The sequence below is a fragment of the Rhinatrema bivittatum genome, chromosome 4 (assembly GCF_901001135.1).
Source record: "Rhinatrema bivittatum chromosome 4, aRhiBiv1.1, whole genome shotgun sequence".
Classification (NCBI taxonomy): domain Eukaryota; kingdom Metazoa; phylum Chordata; class Amphibia; order Gymnophiona; family Rhinatrematidae; genus Rhinatrema; species Rhinatrema bivittatum.
In genome coordinates, this window is record NC_042618.1 from 328,751,561 (window position 1) to 328,776,038 (window position 24,478).

A 24,478-nucleotide genomic window follows, 5' to 3' on the forward strand; every position below is an offset into this window, starting at 1 on the left:
TTTGCTCATAAAAGTCCCAGATGGCTAAGAAACCTAGGGATCGGGGGCATGCAGAGTCTGGAAGGATCCTGCGAGCCTTGGATCTCAGACGGGCTGCGGTAGAAGACACTTCAGATGAGATGGATGATCTGGATCAGATGTAGGGAGGGCGGATGCAGACTCTGTTAGCACCTTTGTAGACCTGATGCAGGATCAGGATCCTGTTAGTGCGTTGGAGGATCCAATGCAGGAACTGGACAAGGTTCCGATCGCGGACGGTGACAACTCTCAAGTGGCTTGGCTGTTCCGTAGGGATGAGCTGGGCCCACTAATTCCCAAGGTGCTGGAGAAAGCTGGGGATTAAGGTCACTCAGGAGGATTCGGCTAATGAAAGGGTAAACCCGGTCCTAGAGAGATTTTGGGGACCCTCTAATGCTTTTCCATTGTTGAAGAAGATGGTGAAACTGGTGGATCTGGGAGTGGTAATCTCCTGAAGCGGGCTTGAATCTGGCCAGGGCTATGTCTGTCATATCCCTTGCTGGTTATAGTTAAACAGGAGGTGGAATAAAAATTATGTAATGGAATGTATTGATCGACAAACACTTAATGACTACACCAACACTTTTTTCCAATTTTAGACACCGTTCCAAGACGCCACTCCAAAAAACCTTTTTGTCTTTATATCGTGACCATCATACTAGGCCTCATCGTATAAGCTTACGCTATTTAAACTCAACCTTATTTATAATCATAAATCATTCTTGGTTTGAAAGTCCCGACAGTCTCTATTTTTTGGAACAAATTTTTTTTATGCAATTAAAACTCTAAAAGAATGAAGTACTTGTGATGTTCCAATATTCACTATTCATGACGGTCCTTCGTCTCTTGACAAGAAGCTGGTAACCCGACATGGGGCCGTGTTTCGGACTGCTAATTCATTGTGCCAGTCCTTTTTCAAGGGTGAATTATCCTGCGTCAAAAAAGTCATTTTTACAATGAAGATACCACACATTCAAACAATTTATTCATTCATAGTGCCCAACTGTTATTCCTTAAAAACAGCCGCACTCCCAGGGTACTCATAGATTTAACAAACCTTTTTCAAAAGATGGCAAACCAGTGTTTCTGTTCACTTCGATATTCTGATTTCCGGAACTAGCTTAAATAATGTAATAGTGACATCTCTAAAGCTCCACCCACATAATACGGCTACTATTCAGCACAAGAATACGCCTGTCAAGTAAATGACGTCAGTGAACTCCTCCCCTCTCAAATGAGGGAGTACTATTCAATGGAGGGAGGCATTTAAACCTTCAGGTGATACAGTCCTCAATTTAAAAATCCACTGTTGCTCTTTCAGATTTAACTCTCTATTGATATCGCAACCACACGGATGTGCTGGAACTTTTTCCAATATTCTCCAACTTTTACCAAACATTACTGCTTGGTTGTGCGGGTGCCAGAAGAGGTGTCTTTTGGGGAAAGTGTGTTGCGTGCAGGTCTTTCGGGTTCCCACCAAGAATAGAGGGACTTGGGTACATCCCACTTGTCTGGACTGATCTGGGGTACAAACAGGAAAGGAATACGGCAGGTAGCTCGTCAAACGTATGTTTAAATTCTTATAAATAAGGCTGAGTCTAAATAGCGTAAGCTTATACGATGAGGCCTAGTATGATGGTCATGATATAAAGACAAAAAGGTTTTTTGGAATGGTGTCTAAAATTGGAAAAAGGTGTTGGTGTAGTCATTAAATATCCCTTGCTGGAACAGACATTGGAGTCATGGAAGATTCCCAAGATGGATGCGGCAGTTTCCATGGTTACCAAGAAGACGACCCTCCCAGTGGCAGGTTCAGCCGCCTTGAAGGATATCCAGGATTGGGAACTGGAAATTTTACTTAAAAGGCTGTTTGAGGTTTCAGCTTTGAGTCAGCATGTGGCAGTGGGTGGAAACTTGATGTAGAGAGCTTGCTTGTGCTGGGTGCAGATGGCTCACTATAAACGGTCTAAAATGGCGGCTGAGACGGCTCAAGCTAACCGTTTGGAAGTAGGAGTGGCCTATGTAGTGGATGCCATGTATGACATGATCTGGACTTCCGCCAGGAGCATGGTCTCTGCGGTGGTGGCACAGAGAATCTTTTATAGCTGTGAAATTGATTGGCGGATGTGTGGTCTAAAGCCCAGCTGTCTAACCTCCTCTTCAGGGGCAAGCTGCTGTTTGGGGAGGATCTGGAGCAGCTCATTAAGCAGTTGGAGGAGTTAAAGGGTAATAAGTTGCTGAGGACTGGAAGACTTCCAAGAAGTCTTTTCCTCTGCGAGCTTGCTTCCGAGAGGTGAGGAGGTTTCTCACTGGCAGGAGACCTGGGCCGGTGGTGCAAAACCAGAATTCTGGCAGGCAGCAGTCCTTTCGAGCCCAACATTGGACCTCTGAGGGATGGTGGGTTCCAGGGAGGGGGCAGAAATAAGATTGGTCAATGAAGGCGGGCTGGTTTCCTCTCTGGTGGCTATTGGAGGGAGGCTGTCCCTCTTTTACAAGGATTTGACCAGGATCACCTCGGATTAGTGGGTCCTGGAAGAGGTAATGCCTTAGTAATCTCCCGCCACGTTTCCCGGTCCAAGCGAGAGGCGATGCGGGATACTTTGCAATGGCTACAGCTCCTGCACGCCATTGCTCCAGTGCCTTCTCAGGAGAGGGGATGGGATTGGTATTCCGTGTACTTCATGGTGCCTGAACAGCAGGGGACTTTTCGGCCCATTGTTGATCTGCAGAGGTCAATGCTGCCCTTGGGGAGTTGCAGTTTCAGCTAGAGATGGGTGCACACGGTGATAGTGGCAATGCGCAAAGAGGAGTTTCTGGACTCATCGGAAACTTATCTCCATATCCCCATTCGGGCTGAACACCAATAGGTTCCTGAGGTTTGTGGAACTCTGGGAGCATTTCCAATTCAAGCCCTTACCTTCATGTGCGGTGCTGTTGCCAACCCATTCACAAATGTGATGGTGGTAGTGGTGGCGGCGCTCAGGAAGGAATGTATCCTGGTGCACCCAAATCTAGACAATTGGTTAGTATGGGTGAAGGCGGAAATGGAGTGTTGTCGCTCAGTCCAGCAGCTCCTGGATTCATTGATGTGGGTGATGGATCTGGCAAAGAGCCATTTGAAGCCGGCCCAGTTGTTAGAATATCTGGGGGCATGCTTCGATACCCGGATGGGGAAGGTGTTTCTGACTACAGAAGGGGTAGTCAAGTTGCAGAGTCAGGTCCTTCGGCTGCTGCATCTGTTGGTTCCCAGGGTCTGGGATTATTTGCAGGTCCTGGGTTACATGGCTTCTATGCTGGAGTTAGTTCCATGAGCCTTTTGCTCACACGCGCCTGTTGCAGAGGGCGCTGTTATCCCATAGGAATCCGTTTTCAGAGAAATTTCAGCTTCCTTTGCGTTGCTGGAGGATGCCAGGTCCAGTCTCTCATGGTGGCTGTCTCTGCACAATCTCGAGAAAGGGATGGATATGGAAGTGCCCGACTGAGTGGTGGTGACCACGTATGCCAGATTTGCTGGTTGGGGGGGGGCGATGTGTCAAGGAAAATTGGCCCGGGGAAATGGTCGTCAAAGGAGGCGACTTGGTCCATCAGTTGGCTGGAAACCAGGGAAGTGCGCAAAGCCTTACTGGCGATTCATCCACTCATTCAAGACATGGCGGTGCGTGTGTTCTCAGACAATGTGACGACAATGGCATACATCAACTGGCAGGGAGGAACGAAGAGTTGTCTAGTAGCGCTGGAGGCACAAGAACTATTTGGGCAGAGAAACATCTGGCAAGAATATCTGCTTCTCATGTGGACGGAGTGGACAGCATACAGGCAGACTTCCTCAGTAGATAGCGTCTGGATCCGAAGAAGTGGGAGTTGTCAGTGGAAGCCTTCTCCTTGATTCAGGCCAGGTAGGGCAGACCAGTGGTGGATCTCATGGCGACTTCAGGAAATGCGAATACGGATTGGATTTTCAGTCGCAGAAGGGAGGTTGGATGGGAGGGAATTGACGCTCTCATTCAACCAAGGCCGACACATCTGCTGCTATACGTGTTTCCACCATGGCCTCTTGTAGGTTGAGTGCTGTGGCGCATCAAGCTTCATCTGGGCAGGGTGATTCTGGTGGCACACGAATGGCTGCACCGGCCGTGGTTTGCGGACCGTCTTCGTCTAGCGGTGGACGGTCCCATTTTCTTGGCCCATCTGTCAGGGTTGTTATGGCAGGGGCCTGTATTTTCAGACCAGGAGGATCGCTTCTGTCTAGCGGCTTGGCTTTTGAAAAGTGATGGCTCCGCTTGAAGGGTTATTAAGATCCTGTGATTGCGACTTTGCTTCAGGCAAGGAGGCCTTCCACGTCGTTGGCTTATGTCCAAGTGTGGAGAGTGAATTATGGTGATTGCAGAATAGGGTGCAGCCTTTGAAGGTGGACATTCTGCAGATTCTGGCCTTTTTGCAAAACTGCTTGGCTATGGGTTTGGCCTATAATTCCCTTCGGGTTCAGGTGGCAGCCTTAGGATTCCTTTGAGGTTTGTTTCAGGAAATTGGCGTTTCCTCCGGATTTGGTTCATTTCCTCAAGGGGTCAAAACATCTTTGTCCTCCGGTCCGGAAGATTTGTCCAGCATGGAATCTGAAGTTCTTCAGGTGCTGTGTGGTCCTCCTTTTGAACTGGTTACAAGGGCTTCTTTAAAGGATTTAACCCTGAAGGCTGTTTTCCTGGTGGCTATCTGTTCAGCTAGAAGGATTTCTGAGCTGCAAGCATTGTGTGTAGGGAACCTGTGTACAGTTCCTTCCTTTTTGCCTAAGGTGGTTTCCTCCTATTGCCTTAATCAGGTGATTGAGCATATGGCTTCTTTGAATTTGTCTGTGGATTCTGCTATGGCGAGAGATCTTCATTTATTGGATGTGTGTTGAATTCTTTTGCAATATTTTAAGGTGACAAATGCCTTTCAAAGATCTGATCATCTGTCCTGTTCAGTGGATCAAAGAAGGGAAATAAGGCTTCCAGGTGCACACTTGCATGATGGTTAAAAGATGATAGCTTCAGCTTACATCTGTAAGGGCTGGTTGGTGCTGGAGGGGCTGAGAGCGCATTCCACTAGGGCGCAATCAACCTCATGGGTGGAGTGTCTGCTGTCTCCGCAGGAGATTTGTCGTGCAGTGATGTGATCTTCTCTTCACACTTTTACCAAACATTACTGCTTGGTTGTGCGGGTGCTGGAAGAGGTGTCTTTTGGGGAAAGTGTGTTGCGCGCAGGTCTTTCGGGTTCCCACCCAGAATAGAGGGACTTGGGTACATCCCACTTGTCTGGTCTGATCTGGGGTACAAACAGGAAAGGGAAATTGGTTCTTACTTGCTAATTTTTGTTTCTGAAGTACCACAGATTATTCCAGAGACTCAACCCCATCTTTCAAAAGACTTCCTCGCTTGATGTTGCTGAGCTGGTATGTGCTATACTCGGATTAATGAAAAGTGCACATAGTTTGGTATATGCTTTGTGTTAAGGGGGTCTAGTTTCAGGGGGCTCCAACTTTTAAGATTCTGCGCAAGGTTTATTGGGATTTGTTAAGGTAGACATCTTGGTTTGGGTACAGGTCAATACTGAGGGAATGCAGGTGTCTCTCTCTGTTATGTAACAGTGCCTCAAAGTTTTGTTCTCTGCTTTCATCTGCTGGTAGGGATGCATAAACTCACTTGTCTGGACTGATCTATGGTACTTCAGGAATGAAAATTAGCAGGTAAGAACCGATTTTCCTATATTCGGCATACCGATCTATGATTAAATGTATTTTATTTCAAACATCAGGTAGTAACTTACATGTATAATCACAGATAGCATAAGTGAGGTGAAGGGGACTTTACAGCTCTAGTCAAGGGATATTTTAATTTCTTTTTGTAACTGTTAAAGGGTTTGACCTGTAAGCTAGACAATTGATTTACAAATCATTGTGTGTTGGGAGGCATCCACAGTTAATTTGGTGTGCATATAGTTCTCTGACTTCATGAATATGATTGTGAGCACTTTCAATTAACTTTTTTGTTGAATATGTTAAATATTGATATTGTATAGGATGCATTGTAAGTGGAGATCCACCACGCTTCATGTGTCTTCATGACTGATATTACAACATTATTTAGTCTATGATGTATGTTTAGGTAGCTATTAGTTTTTATGTATATTACGCATGGTTATATGTATGAATGTACTTGTGTTAAATTAGATATTAATCTGTACAGGTGCTCATTTTATTTTTTAAGAAAGTTAATAAAGATTTGATTTTATCATATCACATATCGAACATTAGTGCTCTTTTTCGCTCTCTTTTGGGAATTATTTTTCTGTCACTATAGCTACCTACGCATACATCATAGACTAAATGTTGTAATATTATCTATATATATATAGATATATATTTTTTTTTTTATCGACCCTTATTTCCATGCATTCAGGTGGTCTAACACAGCAGCCACACAATTTTGGAAATATTTTATGCATGCATATTCCTTTTTATTTTTTCTACTGCATTTTTTTTTTTTTTTGAGGGAGCCCCCAAAGGTCAATTTGGAAACTAAATGTTTACTGAATGACATATGGTAAACTACATTACTCCTACCACTACTTAATATTTTTAGTGTCACGAGGCATCTGCAGTACAGGACTTTATAGCCAAGTGGATTACTGTGGAGATGATTCTCCAGGCCCAAAGTTTGTGATGATGATATATTGATATGGCTACAGACTTCTTGTCACATGACCAGGAGTAAAGGTGTCCGACTACAGAACTTATATTTATCTTCATCATTTCATGTTCTAATTAGGAGCCAGTGAGAACTATTTTGTACAGTTTTCAGCTATTGCAGTTTGTGCATTTTTAAAACATAATTTCAGTTAGATAATTAGATCAGGGCTTAAGAAACGGATTTTCTGTATGAGATACTAACTGCTGCTTAGTAAGTCTTTCCCCTGTAAATGAAGGGGTGAATTTCCAAAACATTTGGCTGTGTGAAGTTAGCATATATGTATTCAAGTAACTTGTACATGCTATTTTATTAACAAAATTACATGTGCATTTTCAGTCTTGCATGTACATTCATGGAAAAAAGGGGTGGTCTACTGGCTTTCTGGGGTGGGCCAAGAGATATGTTCCCAAGTTGGTATTTTGCACGAGACTTGTGCGCATTCATTTGGCAACTTATTCATGTAATTTTTTCACTTACTAATTATCTTGTACAATTGATAACGGACTTGTCTATTTACTATTGGTTGGCTGGGAGGTTTGGTTGAACTGGGGAAAGTTCAGAGTGAAGAACTAGGAGAGTCTCAATGACCTGGAGAAGGACTGGGTGAACTGATGGAGGTTTTGGCAAACTAGTGATTTCAATAACGTGCAACTTCCTTGTATAAACAGGGTTTTACGCGAGCAAACTACAATTTTTTTGCACTTATGTTTTTTAAAATAGGTCAAAAAAGACTATGCTTTCAATGCATTGCAGATTTTTACGTGCAAGGAAACATAACATGCATATGTTAGGGGGTAGTCTTATTTTATAATCTGTGTATATCAGCTACCTATAGGTTATAAAATCGTAAGTGTAAATGGGGCTGCGTAGATTTGTTTGAAGGTTACCCTCTAAGTCTTCTGGAGTATCCTCTTAACATTTTTGCTTTTCATTCTGTCTTTGTGTTGGATGACACTGTGTTCCTGAGCACCCTGCCCCAAGATGCTCACATTGTCTTTAATTTCATATTATGCAATCTGTACATTCCTTAGCATGATAACATTCACATGAACACAGCAACAGAAAGAGCAATAAATGAAGTTCAGTATTCCATCGAACAAAGGGAAGTTGGGACAGTGCCCATCTCCCCTACACAGTAGTACTCAAGCTGGGTCCCCAATGTCATGGGGAAGAGGAGTGGTTTAGTGCTTAGAGCATTGGCCTGTGATTCAGATGTCCTGGGACAAGTTCAAGCCTCATCTGCTGCTGACTTTGTCTGAGCTTGAGCAAGTCACTTCTCCCTGTGCTTCCTGAAAACAAGGTGTTTTGCTTTAATCTGTCTTTGTTAGTCAACCAATTAAAATAAGTAAACTTAGAAATCCATGTTGCAGACAGACAAGCCAAATGGCAGAAGGCCAGGAATTATAATATGATGACAAGATGTAACCATTTGCTTCATTGCTTAGTGCTTAATCTCCTTTTTTAAAGTTCACCTTTGTTTTCTAGTGATGTGGAAGCAGTTGCAAAACTAATTACTGGATTCCTGGAGCTGGACCTCGGGGTGAATCGGGACAGACGTCTTTCACAGAGCAGTGACACAGACGATAGTGACCCAGGAGAGCCCACCAAAGAGGACTGAGCATCTTTGTAGGAGGTTTTCAAAATCCTTTGCACGGTTTGGACATATTGTAATAAAAGGACACGAGTTCTTGTGAGTTTACAGTCCTAAGAATCTCTCTAGGTTCCAGGTATTTGCCATATTGTGATTCAGTACCCCGCTTTAGACCAGGTTACAGTTTTCGTTCAGAGCTTTTCTGCGAAGTTACACTGGCTCTAGTAAGTTAATTCATGTTTTGCTTGTCTCATTGGTTCTACAGAATTACTTTCTTCTGCTTTAACATTACAATTTTTATGCTGAGCAAACCCCAATGTCTTCATGTGAATATCCAGTTGGGTGTTCTCAAAATTATCAGTCATAAATGGTGAAAAGGAAGATTTGGTTTTTAGCTGCTAATTTTGGTTCCTGGAATGCCACAGATCAGTCCAGAGTGGGTTTTGCATCCCTAACAGCAGATGGAGGCAGAGAATAAAAACTTTTCAGACATTGATACATAACCGAGAGTTCCACCTGCAGTCCTTCATTATTGACCTGTACCCAAGCCAAAATAGAGTGCAACCCTCCAAATACAAATTAACTCTCCGCTTTGGGCAAATCCCCTGAACTGGAGCCCCTCACATCCAACAAAGGAACTGGAAATCCTTCAGCCCTAAAAGTTGAACACCTACATACAGTGCTGCATTAATAACATTTCCTAGCATGTAGACAGATGGATTCAGGACCAGTGGGGTATGCTCCCCTGCCAGCAGATGGAGATTGAGCAAGCTGACTTCACAGTATATATACTCCTGCATTGACCCCAGCCTGCCAATATTCTCCATCTCCAGCAGATGGTGGACATGCATCTTCCTATGGGGATTGCTTTAGATTTTGGAAGGAGAATTTCAAATTAGAAAAAGAAAAGCCCCGCTCTCCTGCAGTGATACCAGATGGTCCCTCCCTCAGTTGAGAATTCCTGTGGTGATTTCCGTGGTCCCTCAGATGTGTGCCTTGGCCAGTAGCTGAGTTTCCTAGTGTGAACTTACTAATTGTACAGCTTAAAGGCAGCGGGTGCAGGAGGCAGAGTATAGTGGTGATGGCAAATGCTCTCTCCCCCCGCAGCAGGAGACCATCTCTGTACTCAGCCTGTAAAAGCTGAGCTCAGGTAAGTTTAAAAAAAAAAAAAAAAAAAAGATATAGATATATATATATATATATATATATATATATATATATATATATATATATTTTTTTTTTTTTATTTTAAGAATCTAGTGAAGGTAGACACACTGTAGAGGGATTTGCAGGACTTCCTCTGGCTCCGTGCTTGGCATGCTGTACCGACATTCGTTCCTGCTCACGTTGGGGTTAGGAGAACTAGGCAGCCTGGTGGGTTGAGTGGCCCCAGTGGGCCAGGTTCCACAGTAAGGCTTTTTTCTTGCGCGCCGCGTGGTAGACTGTGGTGGTGATTTTGAGTGCTTCTGTGCGTGCTTTACTGCCCTCTAACAGTATGTTAGTGTACATAGTGTGTCTGGCTCTGCGCATTCACTGTGCATCCAGTTTTGGGCATGACATTTGTGCGCACAAGTTTTTAAGCTTGGTGGTGTGCCCTGGTTCTGGCGCATAGTTTGTGTGTGTGTTTGTGGCACTTCTTATTGGTATACCTAAATTGTGTGCATGTAAATTCTGGGCGCTTGCAATATTTTAGAGCGAGCTGGGTGGACGCACGTTAGTCATCAGCTGTGCACTGATGGCGCCGGTAAGCAAGAAACCTAAGCAGCTTTCTCTCTGTGTTGCCTGTCATATTCAGTCATCTCAGCCAGACGTGTCCTCTAACGTGTCTGTGCTGTTTAGAGGCTCAGGGAGAGTTATCTTCCTCTGACTTCGCTAAGCCTGGATCCTCCCAGCCTGATGACGGTCTGGTTAAAGATCTGTCTGGAGGTATGCCGGATCTTGGTACTCCCTTGACTGATTCCTCTGCAGGGGATGGCATTTCAGTGGGCTCCACTCCCCTTTCCTTCTGGTTTTGGCCTGGATTTAGCTGTTTTTTCTTGGGTAGAGTGTTTTCTTGGTTTGAAATCCTTTCTTCATGGCCCCTCCCTCTTATAGTCCTATGTTTAAGTGCCGGAGCACGCCTCAGTTCGCTGTGGGTATTCCTGACAGGAACCCGGACAGCACATGATGAGGCAGATCCTGATTCCCTGGAAGATGGGGAAATTCCTCCGGGACTGGAACTGTATTGAACCATGTTGCATTTTTTTCATAGAGATGAAGTGCCGGCCCTGATTTCCCAGACATTAGAGATGCTGGATGTTCCTGGGGCAGATTCCATGTCTGAGCTGAAGAATCCTATTTTGGTTTCCTTGTGTAAAGCTTCTTGTTTTTTCCCTCTTATGGCTGCCATTCAGGAATTGATTGATCTTGAAGGGGGCACCCCAGTGACAAATTTGAAACAGGGTTGGACATTGGAAGGCCTGTACCCCCTGGATCTAGCAGTGAGAGAGTGTTTGCATTTTCACAAAGTGGATGCGCTGGTCTGTGCCTTCTCTAAGCGGATGACTGTCTCTGTGGAAGGAGGAGTGGCCTTGAAGGATGTGCATGATAGGAGGATTGAGGCCGTCCTTAAGCCATTGACGCAATGGTGATGACTTTACAGAAAGCTTCCTGTTGTGCCCTAGTGGCACAATCTTGTCTGCTTCTCTCTCAGGAATTTGATGATTCTGGAGTGAATTCTGGCGTGGTTATGGAACCTGCTGCTGCCTTTTTAGCAGGTGTGGGCTGCGATTTGGTCCATACTGAGAGTGGCTTTGGTGGTGGCCAGGTGTCAACTATAGTTGCTAAATTGGTCAGCAGATGCAGCCTCTATAGCTATCCTTAAGAAAATGCCTTTTAGAGGCTTGCTCTTGTTTTGGGAGTGAGTTGGAGAATTGGCCAGTAAGTGGGGTGAATCTCCAGTCCCTCAGTTGCCGGAGGATAGGAAGCAGTTGCAACACCCCTCTGGTATGAGGGGTTGTCTCCAGGGAACCAAGCGTTTTTGTCCCTACAGAGCGACGATCTTTCCGAGGACTCAACCTTTTGGGTAGGTCTCGGTACTTTCGTCCCAGACAGCCCAAGAGAGGAGTGGGCTTGGGTCGCGGATCCTCCCGAGCTTCACCGGTGAAAGTTTGCTGACCCACCTTCCAGAACAGGATAGGGGACGCCTCTCTCTCTTTCATCAGAGGTGGGTCGAGATCACATCGGATCAGTGGGTCCTGGAGGTGATACAAGAAGGATATGAGCTGGAATTTCGCAATATTCCTCAGGACATGTTCAGGGTGTCTCCTTGCAACTCCCCACAGAAGAAGCAGGTAGTGGAATCTATGCTTCTAAGGTTAATCTGGCTGAGGGCTGTGGTTCCAGTAGCCATGTCTCAAGAAAGTATGGGACAATATTCCATTTCTTTTGTTGTGACCAAGAAGGAGGGCTCTTTCGTCCCATCCTGGATCTCCAGTGTAATCCGTCATTTGAGAATGACTTATTTTCACATGGAAACCTTACTCTCAATGATAATGGCCATGCAGTTGGGGGAATTTCTGACCTTCCTGGATCTGTCTGAGGCCTACCTTCATATTCTCATCCGTTTGGCGTAGCAGCGATTCTGCATTTTGCAGTGTTGGGACGCCATTATCAGTTTCTGGTGCTGCCTTCTGGGGGCGGTGGCTGGATCAAAACATTTTCCAAGGTTATGGTGGTAGTAGCAGCAGTGTTGAGAAGAGATGGGTTCCTGGTACACCCATATTTGGATGACTGGCTGATTTGAGCCAAGTCTCAGGAAGAGAGCTGCCTGGTAACCCGCAAGGTGATCTCCTTGTTGCATGAGCTTAGTTGGGTGATGAACCTGGCCAAGAGCAGTCTTCAGCCATCTCAGTCATTGGAGTATCTGGGTGTTCTGTTCAACCAGCAGGACAAAGCTTTCCTGCCAGAAGTTGGGATTCAGAAATTGATTTCACAGGTGTGTCAGTTGGTGAGCACTATACGCCTGACAGTGTGCTCCTATCTACAGGTGCTCGGTTTGATGGCAGCAATCCTGAAGTGGTGCTGTGGGCGAGGGCACATATGCATCCTCTTCAGTGCTCACTGCTTTCTCGTTGGAACCTCCAGTCTCAGGACTATTCGGTTCGGCTTCACTTGCTGATGGAAATCTGCTCTTGCCTCTAGTGGTAGTTGCAGAAGGCTCATATGAGAGAGGGTGTTTCCTTGACCTCCCCAAACTGATTGATACTCGCGACAGATGCAAGTCTCCAGGGTTGGGGAGCTCAGTGTCAGGAGCTGACGGCCCAAGGATGTTGGAATGCCAAAGAGTCCCTCTGGAGCATCAATCGCTTGGAAGCCCAGGCGGTCCTGTTGGCATGCTTGCAGTTCAGCCACAGACTGCATGGTCAAGTAGTCCGAGCGACGTCAGACAGTGCAACGATGGTGGCCTACATCAATCGACAGGGTTTTGAACCAAGAGCCAGCAAGTGTCACAGGAAGTAGACCAATGTATGGAATGGGCGGAAGGACATATATGTATGATCTCGGCCTCTCACATTACAGGAAAAGACAACATAAGAGCAAACTTTCTCAGCAGGGAGAGTCTGGACCCAGGAGAATGGGTGTCGTCAGATGAGGCGTTTCAGCTGATAGTGGATTCCTGGGGCCTTCTGTGCTTAGACCTGCAGGTGACATCTCGTAATGTGAAGGTTCCTCTATTCAGTCGCAGGAGACATCTTTGGTTCCTAGGCATAGATGCTCTCGTACAGGTCTGGCTGGAAGGCAAGCTGCTTTTTGCTTTTCCTTCGTGGCCCTTGTTGGATAGTTCGCAGGATCAAAGGCTACAGGGGGATAGTACTCCTGGTGGAACCGGATTGACCCAGGCGACACTGGTATGCAGATCCATGAAGACTCCTGGTGGAGAACCCCCCCCCCCCCCACTTCATCTTCTGCCGAACAAGAATCTGTTGCAGCAGGAACCTTTACTTCACAAAGATCCGACTCTGTTTTGTCATATGATTTGACCCTTGAGGGCTCGCTTGTTGAAGCGTGGCTATTCTTCTGTGGTGATTTCTGCGCATGGAGCAAAGTAGCAGTTTTCCACTTCCTTGGCCTATCTATGGGTTTGGAAAGTGTTTGAAGCTTGGTGTGAGGAACGAGGTGTTCTTCCTCGTTTGGTTAAGATCCCGCTCATTCTGGAATTTTTGCAGGATAGATTAAATAAAGGATTGGCCCTTTATTCCTTGAAGGTATAGGTTACGGCTATTACCTGTTTCAGAGGCCCAGTGAATGGTGATTCCTTGTTGTTTCAGCCTACTGTGGTCCATTTTTTTTTTTTTTTGAAGGGCTTGAAGCATTTTCGGCCTCCCTTGAAGTTACTGGTTCCATCGTGGAGTCTTAATTTGGTGCTGGAATTCTTGGTGGGCCCTACGTTTTGACCGCTGCATAACCTTTACTTGCGGTTATTGACCTTAAAGACAGGGTTCCTGGTGGCTATATGTTCTGCGGGTCGAATTTCAGAGCTTCAGGCCTCGTCTTACTGGGAGCTGTTCCTTTGGGTGACTTCAGGGGCATGGTCTTGAAATTTCATTTGAATCAGTCCATTTACTTGCTGTCCTTGGATAAGGTCAGGGACGCGGAGGAGTATCGCCTTCAATGTTCCTTGGATGTCAAGAGAATTGTCATGTGGTATCTGGAGTTTTCTGAACCTTTCCGAAAGATGGATCCACCTGTTTGTCCTTCATGGTGGAAGAAAGCAGGGTGAACCAGCTTCCCGGGCTACTATAGCCCACTGGATTAAGGAAGTAGTCGCGGCCACAGTATGTGGATGCCGAAAAGCCGTTGCTTACTCAGATTAAGGCTTGTTCCACTAGTGCTCAGGCAGTGTCATGGGCGGAGATTAGATTGTTGTTTCCCATTGGCATTTGCTGAGCTGCGACATGATCGATCTTATATGCTTTTTCCAAGTTTTAGTATCTGGATGTGCAGGCCTGGGAGGATGTAGCCTTTGCATGTGCTGTGTGGACTGGACCACAGGCAGCCTCCCACCCTGTTTGGGAGTAGCTTTGGTATATCCTGTTGGTTCTGAGTCCATTTGTCTACATGCTAGGAAAGAAGAAATTAAGATTTACCTGAATTTCATTTTCCTTAGTGTAGACAGATGGACTCAGCTTCCCACCCTTGGTTGCCAAATGACTGTGACGATAATCCTCCTGTGGGGCTGTGTGCTCCAGGGGATTACTGGTAAGTGTTCATCAAGTCCCTAGATTGGGGTACATATTTTCCTTACTTGAGTTCAGTGTTTTTGTTGGTTGAGTACAGTAATGGTTGACTGTTTTTATTCAAGTTTTTTGCTGTTCTGTCCACAGTTGCTTTTGAAGAGAGCACTGACAGGCTGGGAACACTGCAGGAGTATATATACTGTGACGTCAGCTTGCTCCGAATCCATCTGCTGGCAGGGGAGCATAACCCACTGGTCCTGAGTCCATCTATCTACATTAAGAAAAAACAAAAATTATTAGATAAGTAGTAATTTCTCCACCTATGGCGTCAGGAGCGGTTTTTCGAAAGCAAGGGGTGGGCCTCTGGACTGATCAGTGGTACTCCAGGAATGAAAATTAGCAGGTAAGAACCAAATTTCCTTTCCTGTAAGTATCCCAGATCAGTCCAAACAAGTGGAATGTATCCAAGCTCCTCTACCCTTGGTGGGCACACAAAAGACCCACTCGCAGAACACCCTCACTGAAACTCGCCTCCTCTGGTGCCCGACCAACCAATCGGTAATGTCTGGAGAAAGCATGAAGTAAAGACCATGTTGCAGCCCTTTGGATTTGCTGTGGCGACACCAACTGCCACTCCACCCATATGGCTGCTTGAGAATCAGAATACACACTCCTATCTTTGCTCCACTGAACAAAACAAAGCAATGGTCTTGAACGAGTAGATATGAATCAGTTATTTACACTTTCAAATAATAGAAGGACTAGGGGGCATTCCATGGTTAGCAATTAGCACATTTAAGACAAATCGGAGAAAATTATTTTTCACTCAACGCACAATTAAGCTCTGGAATTTGTTGCCAGAGGATGTGGTTAGTGAAGTTAGTGTAGCTGGGTTCAAAAAAGGTTTGGATAAGTTCTTGGAAGATAAGTCCATTAACTGCTATTAATCAAGTTTACTTAGGGAATAGCCACTGCTATTAATTCACCAGTAGCATGGGATCTTCTTAGTGTTTGGGTAACTGCCAGGTTCTTCTGGCCTGGTTTGGCCTCTGTTGGAAACAGAATGCTGGGCTTGATGGACCCTTGATCTGACCCAGCATGGCAATTTCTTATGTTCTTATGATGAAGCCTGTGATCGACCTTAAGGCACTGCAACAGAGCTGAACAAACATCCAATAAGAGAAGTTCCCTCACATGCGGTGCTGCAGATAACAAATCAGAAACGCAGGAAACTCCACCGTCCAGTTGAAATGGAACGAGGAAAACCACCTTTGTTAAAAACGAAGGCCCCGTTCGCAACTACCCCTCCATCACCCGAAATCTTCAGGAAAGGGTCTCTGTAGGACCAAGCTTGAAGCTCTGAAATCTGCATGGCTGACCAAAATGCCATCAGAAAGACTGAACTGAAGGTGAAGCCCTCCAACGACTGTCACAAAAAAGGCTCAAAAGGAGGTTCACCTAGAATTTGCAGAAACCAACTTAAGGCTGCAGGCCGGACACTTTCTATATATCAGCGGATGGAAAAGCTTGATTCCCTGTCATTTGCCTCAAAGATATTCTTGGGCTGCTCCTTGCCAAGCCCTGCAGCTGATAAATGTCCACCTTCCTCCAAGCTCAAGGATTCAAGCACTTTCCACACTCTGACCTACGCCTGGGAAGTGGATGGTCTCCTAGCTGAAAGCAGTGTAGCAATAACTGGCTCTGAGTACCCTTTCAATTGAAAGTGTTTCTCCTCAACAAGCCAAGTTGTGAGACCAAAGTGATCCACCGGATCTTAGAAGATGAGCCCTTGACGAAGAAGCCCCTGCTGATGACTGAAGCTAATGGATCCTGTTCACTGCTGTAAGCGCTAGATCCACACAGGATGTTTGCCGTGGCCAGCGTCACACTTCGCATGTGCACCGACCAGACATTCCAGTTCCTCGCCTCACCCTCCCAGACTCTGGGCACATGACGGAGGGCTCCCTTCTTCCTGTAGAGCACCAAACATGAATGCACATGCGCTCTTAACTCCTCTGAGCCCTACTTGGACGTATTTTTCTTTTTTTTTTTTGCTTCATTAAAGAAGGCAGTAACTTGAAAAGGTAGAAAGGGAGAACACATTCCTGAATGCCAATGCCAGGAATGGATGAGGGGTCTCAGAGCGACCAAGGGAACCAGGACCCCTGGATTTACAGTCCCCTGGAGCCTTCATGTTGAGACAGACCAAGGGTATCCAACCCCTGTTCGCCCTCTCTACCTAGGTTCCCACAAAGGAACCTAGCACATTAGGGAGCACAATCTCTTCTTTCTTGATTCTTCATCTTTTTTTTTTTTTTCTCAACTCCATACTGCAGGTTTGTACTTCTACCAACTGCTGGAGACAGAGAAATACAGAGAGACTGCAGGTGGCACTCTGTTATGTAGCAGTGCCTGAAAAGTTTTTATTTTCTGCCTCCATCTGCTGGTAGGGATGTAAAACCCACTGATCTGGGGTTTGAACAGGAACTGGATTTTGTTGATCCCACAAGCATATTTTTGTTTGATATTTAATTGGTACTATGAGTTACTGGTCATTGCTGGATACCTTTTACAGTATTTAACGTCTTTTGCACTGGCTTTTTGTTGCCAAATGCTCCTTGCTGTATGACATGTTTGTCATTGCAAAACAATTTATTTAAAAACAGTATTGCATCTGTGAAAGCCTACAATCTCTAAGCCCAGAAAGGGATAAGGTGCTGGTAATTCAATGCAAATAGGTATTGCATCCTACAAAGAACTCCTAGACTCTGACAATGGAAAGCCTAAAAAATGACTTCCATTTCTAAAACTAGATTCACTGGAGATGGTGAATTAATAGGTACTTTACACATATAAAACCCCGATTTTGCCAGTTGATTTAGAGTTTGGGGGTCACTAAGAATCTGTAATGAGGTGTGGAGATGGTGGGTCTTAATAGTCTGGATCAGTAGGTGAGTCCCAAAATATAGAAGTCTCACATGGAAGTGAGGCATAGGCATAGAAAAAAATGGGAGACCCTATATGTGAACATGTGTGGGAAGCCCTGGCTTAGAGTTCCCTTTCTCTGGCATAGAGTGCATGCCTAACTTCTTTCTGTTTCTTGCTTCAAAGAGCCATTTTTGCATGAAGGGCATCACTCTCTTTCCTCCTTAGCATTAAAGCATGCAGGAGAGATTTTCTGCTAGAGGTATGACTAAAAGTGCAAGACCCAACCAGGTAGCAAGGCCCTGAAATGGTATCCTCTGCTCCTCTTTGGAAGAGAGATCTTACCCACTCAATTTAAATTACCCAACTCTCTAACTCAGGAGTGGGCAACTCTACGCCATGAGGCCCCTTTCCAGTTGGATTTTCAGCATATCCCTTATGAATATGCATGAGAGACTTGCATGTGCACTGCCTCAATTGTATGCAAATCTGTTTTATGCATATGGATGTCCTGAAAACCCAACTGGTTAGGGGTCCTCAAAGTCTGGAATTGCTTGCTCCTGTCTTCCTCCGTCCATCAGTCTTGTGTGCATGGAAGCGGCCTTGCAAATGCAATAACTGATGGTTCGCAAGAAATAATTCTGGTTCACATTTTCATGGGGGCATCAGAAAAGCCAAATTCTGCAGCGCATCCTGTCTAGCACACCACCTTAATGCTTACTGAAAGGAAAGATTAGTATTTTAACGCTGATTGCCTTTGTATCTCTGTTAAGAATGGAAGATTTGCCATGCTGTGTCAGAACAATAGGCCATTGAGCCTAGCATCCTATCCACAACAGTGCATTGGCTCTCCAATGTATGCAAATCTATAATCATACATATTCATTATGGATATCCTGAAAACCAGATTGGTTGGGAAATACTACCTTGGTCCTAATACTTTTTGAAATAAATAATTGTATCCTATTTACCTGTTCTTCTCCTCTCATGTTTTTATAATCTATTATTATAGCCCCTTTTAGTCATCTCTTCTCCCAGCTGAAGAACCCTAACTTGCTCGGCCTTTCTTCAGAAGGGAGCAATTAATTTAAATTGTGACAAAACTGTGTGCTCCGAACCATTAAACGGCATCATTCTACCCAGTATTTTCTAAAAACCCCTTCTATGGGACAGGCTGGATACCAGTTCTCAAACCTATTCATCTTCCTTCTTGTAGGTAAATGATTCTTTCTTCCGCTTTTTAAAACGGGTAACATGGCTGAGTTAGTGAAAGATTTCATCCTAGTTCCTTGGCCCACAGATGCCAGGGCTCATGGGATTTCAGTGACAGGGAATGCATGTTGTAGTTGTGAGACGGAAGCTGTTGCAGCACACAGTACTGTTACCACAAAAACTTGTCAAAGGTTTCCCCCTTTTGTTTCAAAGTAAGGAAACTGGAAAATTACAGTGAAAGGTGATCTTTAGTAAAACCAGAATTTGGCAGTCTGATATTTCAGAGACATTATGTACATTTGTTGTTAGTCCTGTGGCTTTCTGAAACTTTCTTCTGCTTTGTACACATTATTGGGCATGTTGTATACTTTCTGTTTACAGTCTGGTTCAGACTTTATGAATATCCCAACTGAAATTAGCCAGTTACTTTTAACTGGCCAACTTGCTGCTTGCCAGTCTACTGCATAGATTAAAATAATTTAGTTTCCACGCTTCTAGTAGTATTTCTAGGCTTGTGCTTAAGGAGATAAAGTGTGCTGCAATACTTGTCCACAAAGTATAACATGTAAAGCTAGCGCAATTAAAACATTCCTAGAGAGCAGGACAAACGGATAAGCTTTGGAAGAACCTCTAGTGGGGTGTGAAATGAAACTCTTTTGAAAAATACTGCGTGACAGATACAGCATCATTAAATATAAAAAGCTGAGACAATTATTCAATAGAATTTCAGTTTCTCCTCCCAAGCTTTCTTTACCTTCTGTTACCTTAAAAGAGAAAGCGGATAATGTGAGGATGCTATTGCTATTATTTAACAAGAGAACATTTGAATTTTATTGTGCATTAATACCTTTTTTTAAAAAAAATGTCATTGAGCTTGTCACTAATTATGATTTAAACAAAATCACACACTTTACCCCAGATTGCTGGAGTGCTGTTAATGTGTACCATGTGGTACACCTCAGTACCGGAAACATTCAAAAGGTACGAAAGAGATGAACGTTATTTACCTTTTATTTGTTCTGACTTTAGTAGGGTTTTTTTATGTTTTGTAATTTTATACTTTTTTTTTTTTAATTGACATCCGCCTCCATTATTAAAGGTACAAAAAAATATTTGCTGACTTAATTTGTGTTTTTTTTAAACTTCTAAAGGACATTCATTGTATTGTAAGATTAAAACAACTGAATCTTTAGAATGGATGTATTTTAAAGAACTTTTGTTTTTAAGAATATTAGTGCCTGTTTTTAACCAATTTTTCAAAATTTTGTCTACAGGAAAAAATGTTTTGTGGATCAAGCCACCCATTGTATTTATGCACCCATTGTATGGATGTGTATTGAAAGTGGGAAACTGGGCCTGGGCAATCCAGGCAGAAATCCTAAAAATGCATTTGACTTCTATAGGCAGCCTGAAGCTGTCTCATGTGGAAATATTTTAATAACATTGCTAAAATTTGCTTTGAAGTTGGTCTTTACCAGAATATATTTCCATTTTGGACTGACTTGGAGCTGATGAAATCGTGGACCTTTGCACAGCCTCACTCTCCACAACAAAACCTAATTTGGGTTTTTTTTTTTTTTTTTTGCTGTTATTATGATGTGAATTTGATTTATTTTTATTTAAAAGATTGGTATGCCGCTGCATTCAGTGTTCTAGGCAGCTTTCATTAAAAATATATAATTAGAATAGGTTACGATAAACAAAATGCAATTATACATCAGGCCTGAGAAGGAATATTTTGTACACAGCAGCTGAAACATAGACTTTGGAATGCACAAACAACTAAGCAAGGAGAGCACTGTGGTAATCAAATATTGTAGCACTCTGAGGAGTGACATTAAGCAGCAACATTATTTTAAATGTTGAAATTACTTCTTACCTGATAATTTATTTTCCTCTAGGATAGGCAGGCCATTCCATTCCACACAACTGGGTTTATGTACATGGAGAGACTAGATTAACAGACTCGCTGATATCACTCTCACATACCACTGTACTAAGATCAGCCTACCAGTATTCCTGGAAAAGCTAACTGTGGACAACCAAACAAAACTTCAACCATTAAACTTAAACATTGTACATTTCCTCAGTGGCAGTTGAATATTTTTAACCCTCTTCAAAAATATAGAAACATCTGGGTGCAAGGAGAGAGTTCTACCTTGAACATGTCCCTAATGCAACTTGCATTAAGGGCCAACCCCTTAAACCCTCTTGCAGAAATTCCAGAATTAAGGAAATCCATTGCTCGAGTGGGCTGACACTTCCACTCCAAGCACCGATTCTCAAAATTTCTCCAGACTTGCACGTATGCCAATGATGTACAAAAATTGACTTCGCAACAAGGTGCTCACCACCATTAAAGAATAACTCTGCTTCAAGCCCTCTTAAGGGCCAAACTGTAAGACAAAACTGAGTACCCTTTCAATTGAGTTTCTCCTCACAAGCCAAGTTGTGAGACCAAAGTGATCCACTGGATCCGAGAAGATGAGCCCTTGACGAAGAAGCCCCTGCTAATGACTGAAGCTAATGGATCTGTATTCTTATGGTGCAGCAAGTCCCTGCATATCGCAAATGGTAAAGGACTGCTGATGGTCATATGCTGAAGATCCAAATACAAAGGTCTCCAAGACCAGTCCAGAGCCATCAGAACTATTAAACTTGGGTGCTGAGTTATCTTCTGCAGCAACCTGCTGATCATGGGCCACTGAAGAAACAAATTTAACATCTTGGTCTGTAGCCACCTTTGTACGAGAACATAACTCTGAGTGCTTGAAGATCCCATCTGCAGCTGTAAAAGCGACGTCCTTTTGCATTTACGTAGCTCGGTATCAAATCTGACAAGTTGGAAAACCTTGTTTACCAATTCCCACTCTTCTGGGTCCATAGCGTGACTGAAATAATCTGGACAATGTCTATGGCTGCTATGTAAGAGATTGACTGCGCTTGAGAATGCTTCTCCATCCATGGTAGAAGGATGTCCATTTCCAGAGAAACCCGTTGACTCTGGGTTCTTCCCTGATGATTTATGTAGGCCATTGCTATGGCATTGTCTATCACCCTTATTGCTCTCTTGATCAACCGGTCTGCAAATTAGAGAAATGCCAACCGAATTGCTCAAGCTTCCAGCCTATTGATGGACCAACCTATCTCCTCAGGAGACTACTGACCATCTGGCACCAGTTTCTGGCAGTGAGCTCCTCAGCCTTGGAGACTTGCATCGGTGGGGACTACTGTCCAATCAGGAATCTCCAAGTGCACCCCCTTGGAAAGTTATTTCTTTTGCAGCCACCAGAATAAATGCTGCTTCACCACTGACTGAAGAGGCAGCACTATGTACTCGTAGGACTGAGGCTCCACCAAGATAAATGTCTTCTAAACCAGACGCAAGTGCGCCCTTGTCCACAGAAGCAACCCTAGTGTCTGAAGGAATGCCCATTCTGACTGACTGTTCAGCCAATCGCAAGGCCCATATTTGCCCCCAAAGTTTCTAAATTTGCTGCTCTGGAAGAAAAACCTTGCCTCCAGCTGTATTGAACCAAACTCCCAAATACGCCAAGAATCTTGAGAGGGCAGTAAATTGTTCTTGGACAGAGTGACCACCTAACCAAGCTCCTGCAACAACTGAACTACTCTGCAAGACATGGTAAGATTCTTCACAGCCACTTTGGCCCTGATTAACCAGTCATCCAGATATGGATGGACTAAGATTCCTTCTTTGCAAAGTGCTGCTGCCACCACCACCCTTACCTTCAAAAAAGTTCTAGCTGCTGAAGCCAAGCCGACCAGCAAGGCCCGAAACTGGTAATGACGGCCGAGCACCGTGAAGTGCAGAATCCATTGATGTTCTTTCTGGAGTGGAATGTGAAGATAGGCTTCCATCAGATCTAGTAAAGTGAGAAATTCTCCCTTCTGTACTGCCATGCCCACTGACTGCAGGGTTTCTATCCTGAAATGGGTCAGTCATAAAAACTTGTCCCAAGTCAGATCCAATATGGAGTGAAAAGAACCTTCTTTTTGGAAGCTGCAAAATAAATAGAATGACCCGTACCTTCTTGATCCTTCAGAATTGGGACTACAGCCTTTAATGTAATTAGCCATTGCAACTTGATTAGCATGGTGGCTTTTTGCTATGGAGCCATTAGAGAAACCATAAAAACGTCTGCAACCAGTCAGATAAACGCCAGGGCATAACCGTTCCTCACCATGATTGGAAATAATATGAGTCCACCTCAGTTTTATCAGAGACAGATGTCCATCTTTCTCTGGTACTGTAGAATGGATCCTCAAAACTTCATTGTGAAAAATAAGAAGCAACATTCCAGACCGGAAGGACAGAGACTTCCTGATCCTCTGTTTGAGTGAAACCTTCTGTAGTCATGAACAGGTGGCCCATGCAGATGATTTTCTAACTTCCATCAACCAAAGGATTTTTTTTTTAATCTCCCCATTTATTTACCATCTTTTCTAACTTGTGGCTGAACGAAAGGCATCCCTTGAAGGGCAACTTTATGAAATTTGATTTAGAAATGTTATCTGCCAGTTGCATAACTACAGAAGACATTGAGCTACTCCCACAGCGACCATCCCACAACCCTCTGTGCATGCCAAATCCGAGCCTGCATAAATTAAGAAAGCTGCTGCTGGCTCTAAAAAAGGCACACACTCTCCCAGTGCCTCCTGAAGCAGCAAGCCGAGATCTGCAAAATCACGACCATAGCCTTGAAGGCTTGCTTCAGAATAGATTCTATCTTCCACTCTTGTGAATCATTAAGCACAGCCCCACCTTCCCCCAAACTGGTGCTAGTCCCAGATCCCACTAAGGTGTCCCACTTTCGGGAAAACAAAATTGTTCCTTTATGTGAGGATTCAGAGCATACATGCCCACTATTTTCCCCTTTCAATATTAGCCTGTGGAGCACCCCATTCCAAATCAATTAGTTCCTGTACCGCCTCATGGAGAGGGAAAAAACAGGATGCCTTCTGCAAACTGACCATTATAGGATCCTTCTTTTGAGGCTTAGATGAATCCATCTCTTCCTCCTTCAGCTGCAGTGAGTGGGAGCTCAACATGGATTCCCCATCCCGATTGGAAAAGCCACAGCATAGTTCTTTGTGTCTCTGCTCTGGGGGAAATCTCTCTATCCTCTCTCAATCTCCCTACTCCCACTGGGGAGGTGTTAAACTCATCCAAGGAACCCTCCAAGACACCTGATCATCCTTATCGTCCTCTGTCCCCATTCCTTCCTTTCTGCTGTCTGTCACATGCAAGAAAGGGAAGGGGGAGGAACAGAGCACTTCCTTTCGCCAGAGGAAGGCGGACCTGGCAGGGGATGCTCTTTGGATCCTGAACACGGTGCTTCCTACCCCATACAAAAGGTTTGTAAACCTTTCAAAATAAATAAATAAAAACCCTCCACCTACGAGGACAGATAAATTCATGCCAGACAGCAAGGGACCAGGTAAAGCTATGCTAGAACAGACCTCTAATGGCTCTGGATGTACAGGGAACGGAGGAGGAGGTGGCGAGGTGGGAGAACCACCTAAGGCCTCTCTTCCAATCGAGGCCTTAGGTGGTTCTCCCACCACTCAGGGAGCATCTTCCACTGGCTCACCAGAGTGCAATTGATAGCCTCCAGCAAATTCTTTCGTAGTAACCTGATCCTGAGCTGCGGTGCACTTAAGGCACAAGCTTACTGACTGGCTCAGCTGCACTGAGCTCATATTGTAGGCAGAATAGAGTGTAGGCCATTTCCTATGCTGTCTTCCCAGCACCATCTTACTTCTTCCCT

At 44.4% G+C, this 24,478-nt stretch overlaps 1 protein-coding gene across 1 annotated transcript in view; it reads left to right on the forward strand.

Moving 5' to 3' along the window:
- LOC115090822 (cytochrome b-245 chaperone 1) overlaps positions 1-9,123 on the forward strand; it is a 44,310-nt gene extending 35,187 nt beyond the window's left edge. Inside the window, exon 7 of the mRNA XM_029600356.1 lies at positions 8,229-9,123. Coding sequence (XP_029456216.1) covers positions 8,229-8,361 — 133 coding nt within the window. The 3' untranslated portion in view covers positions 8,362-9,123. The remainder of the gene's footprint in view (positions 1-8,228) is intronic.
- Positions 9,124-24,478: the final 15,355 nt, after the last annotated feature.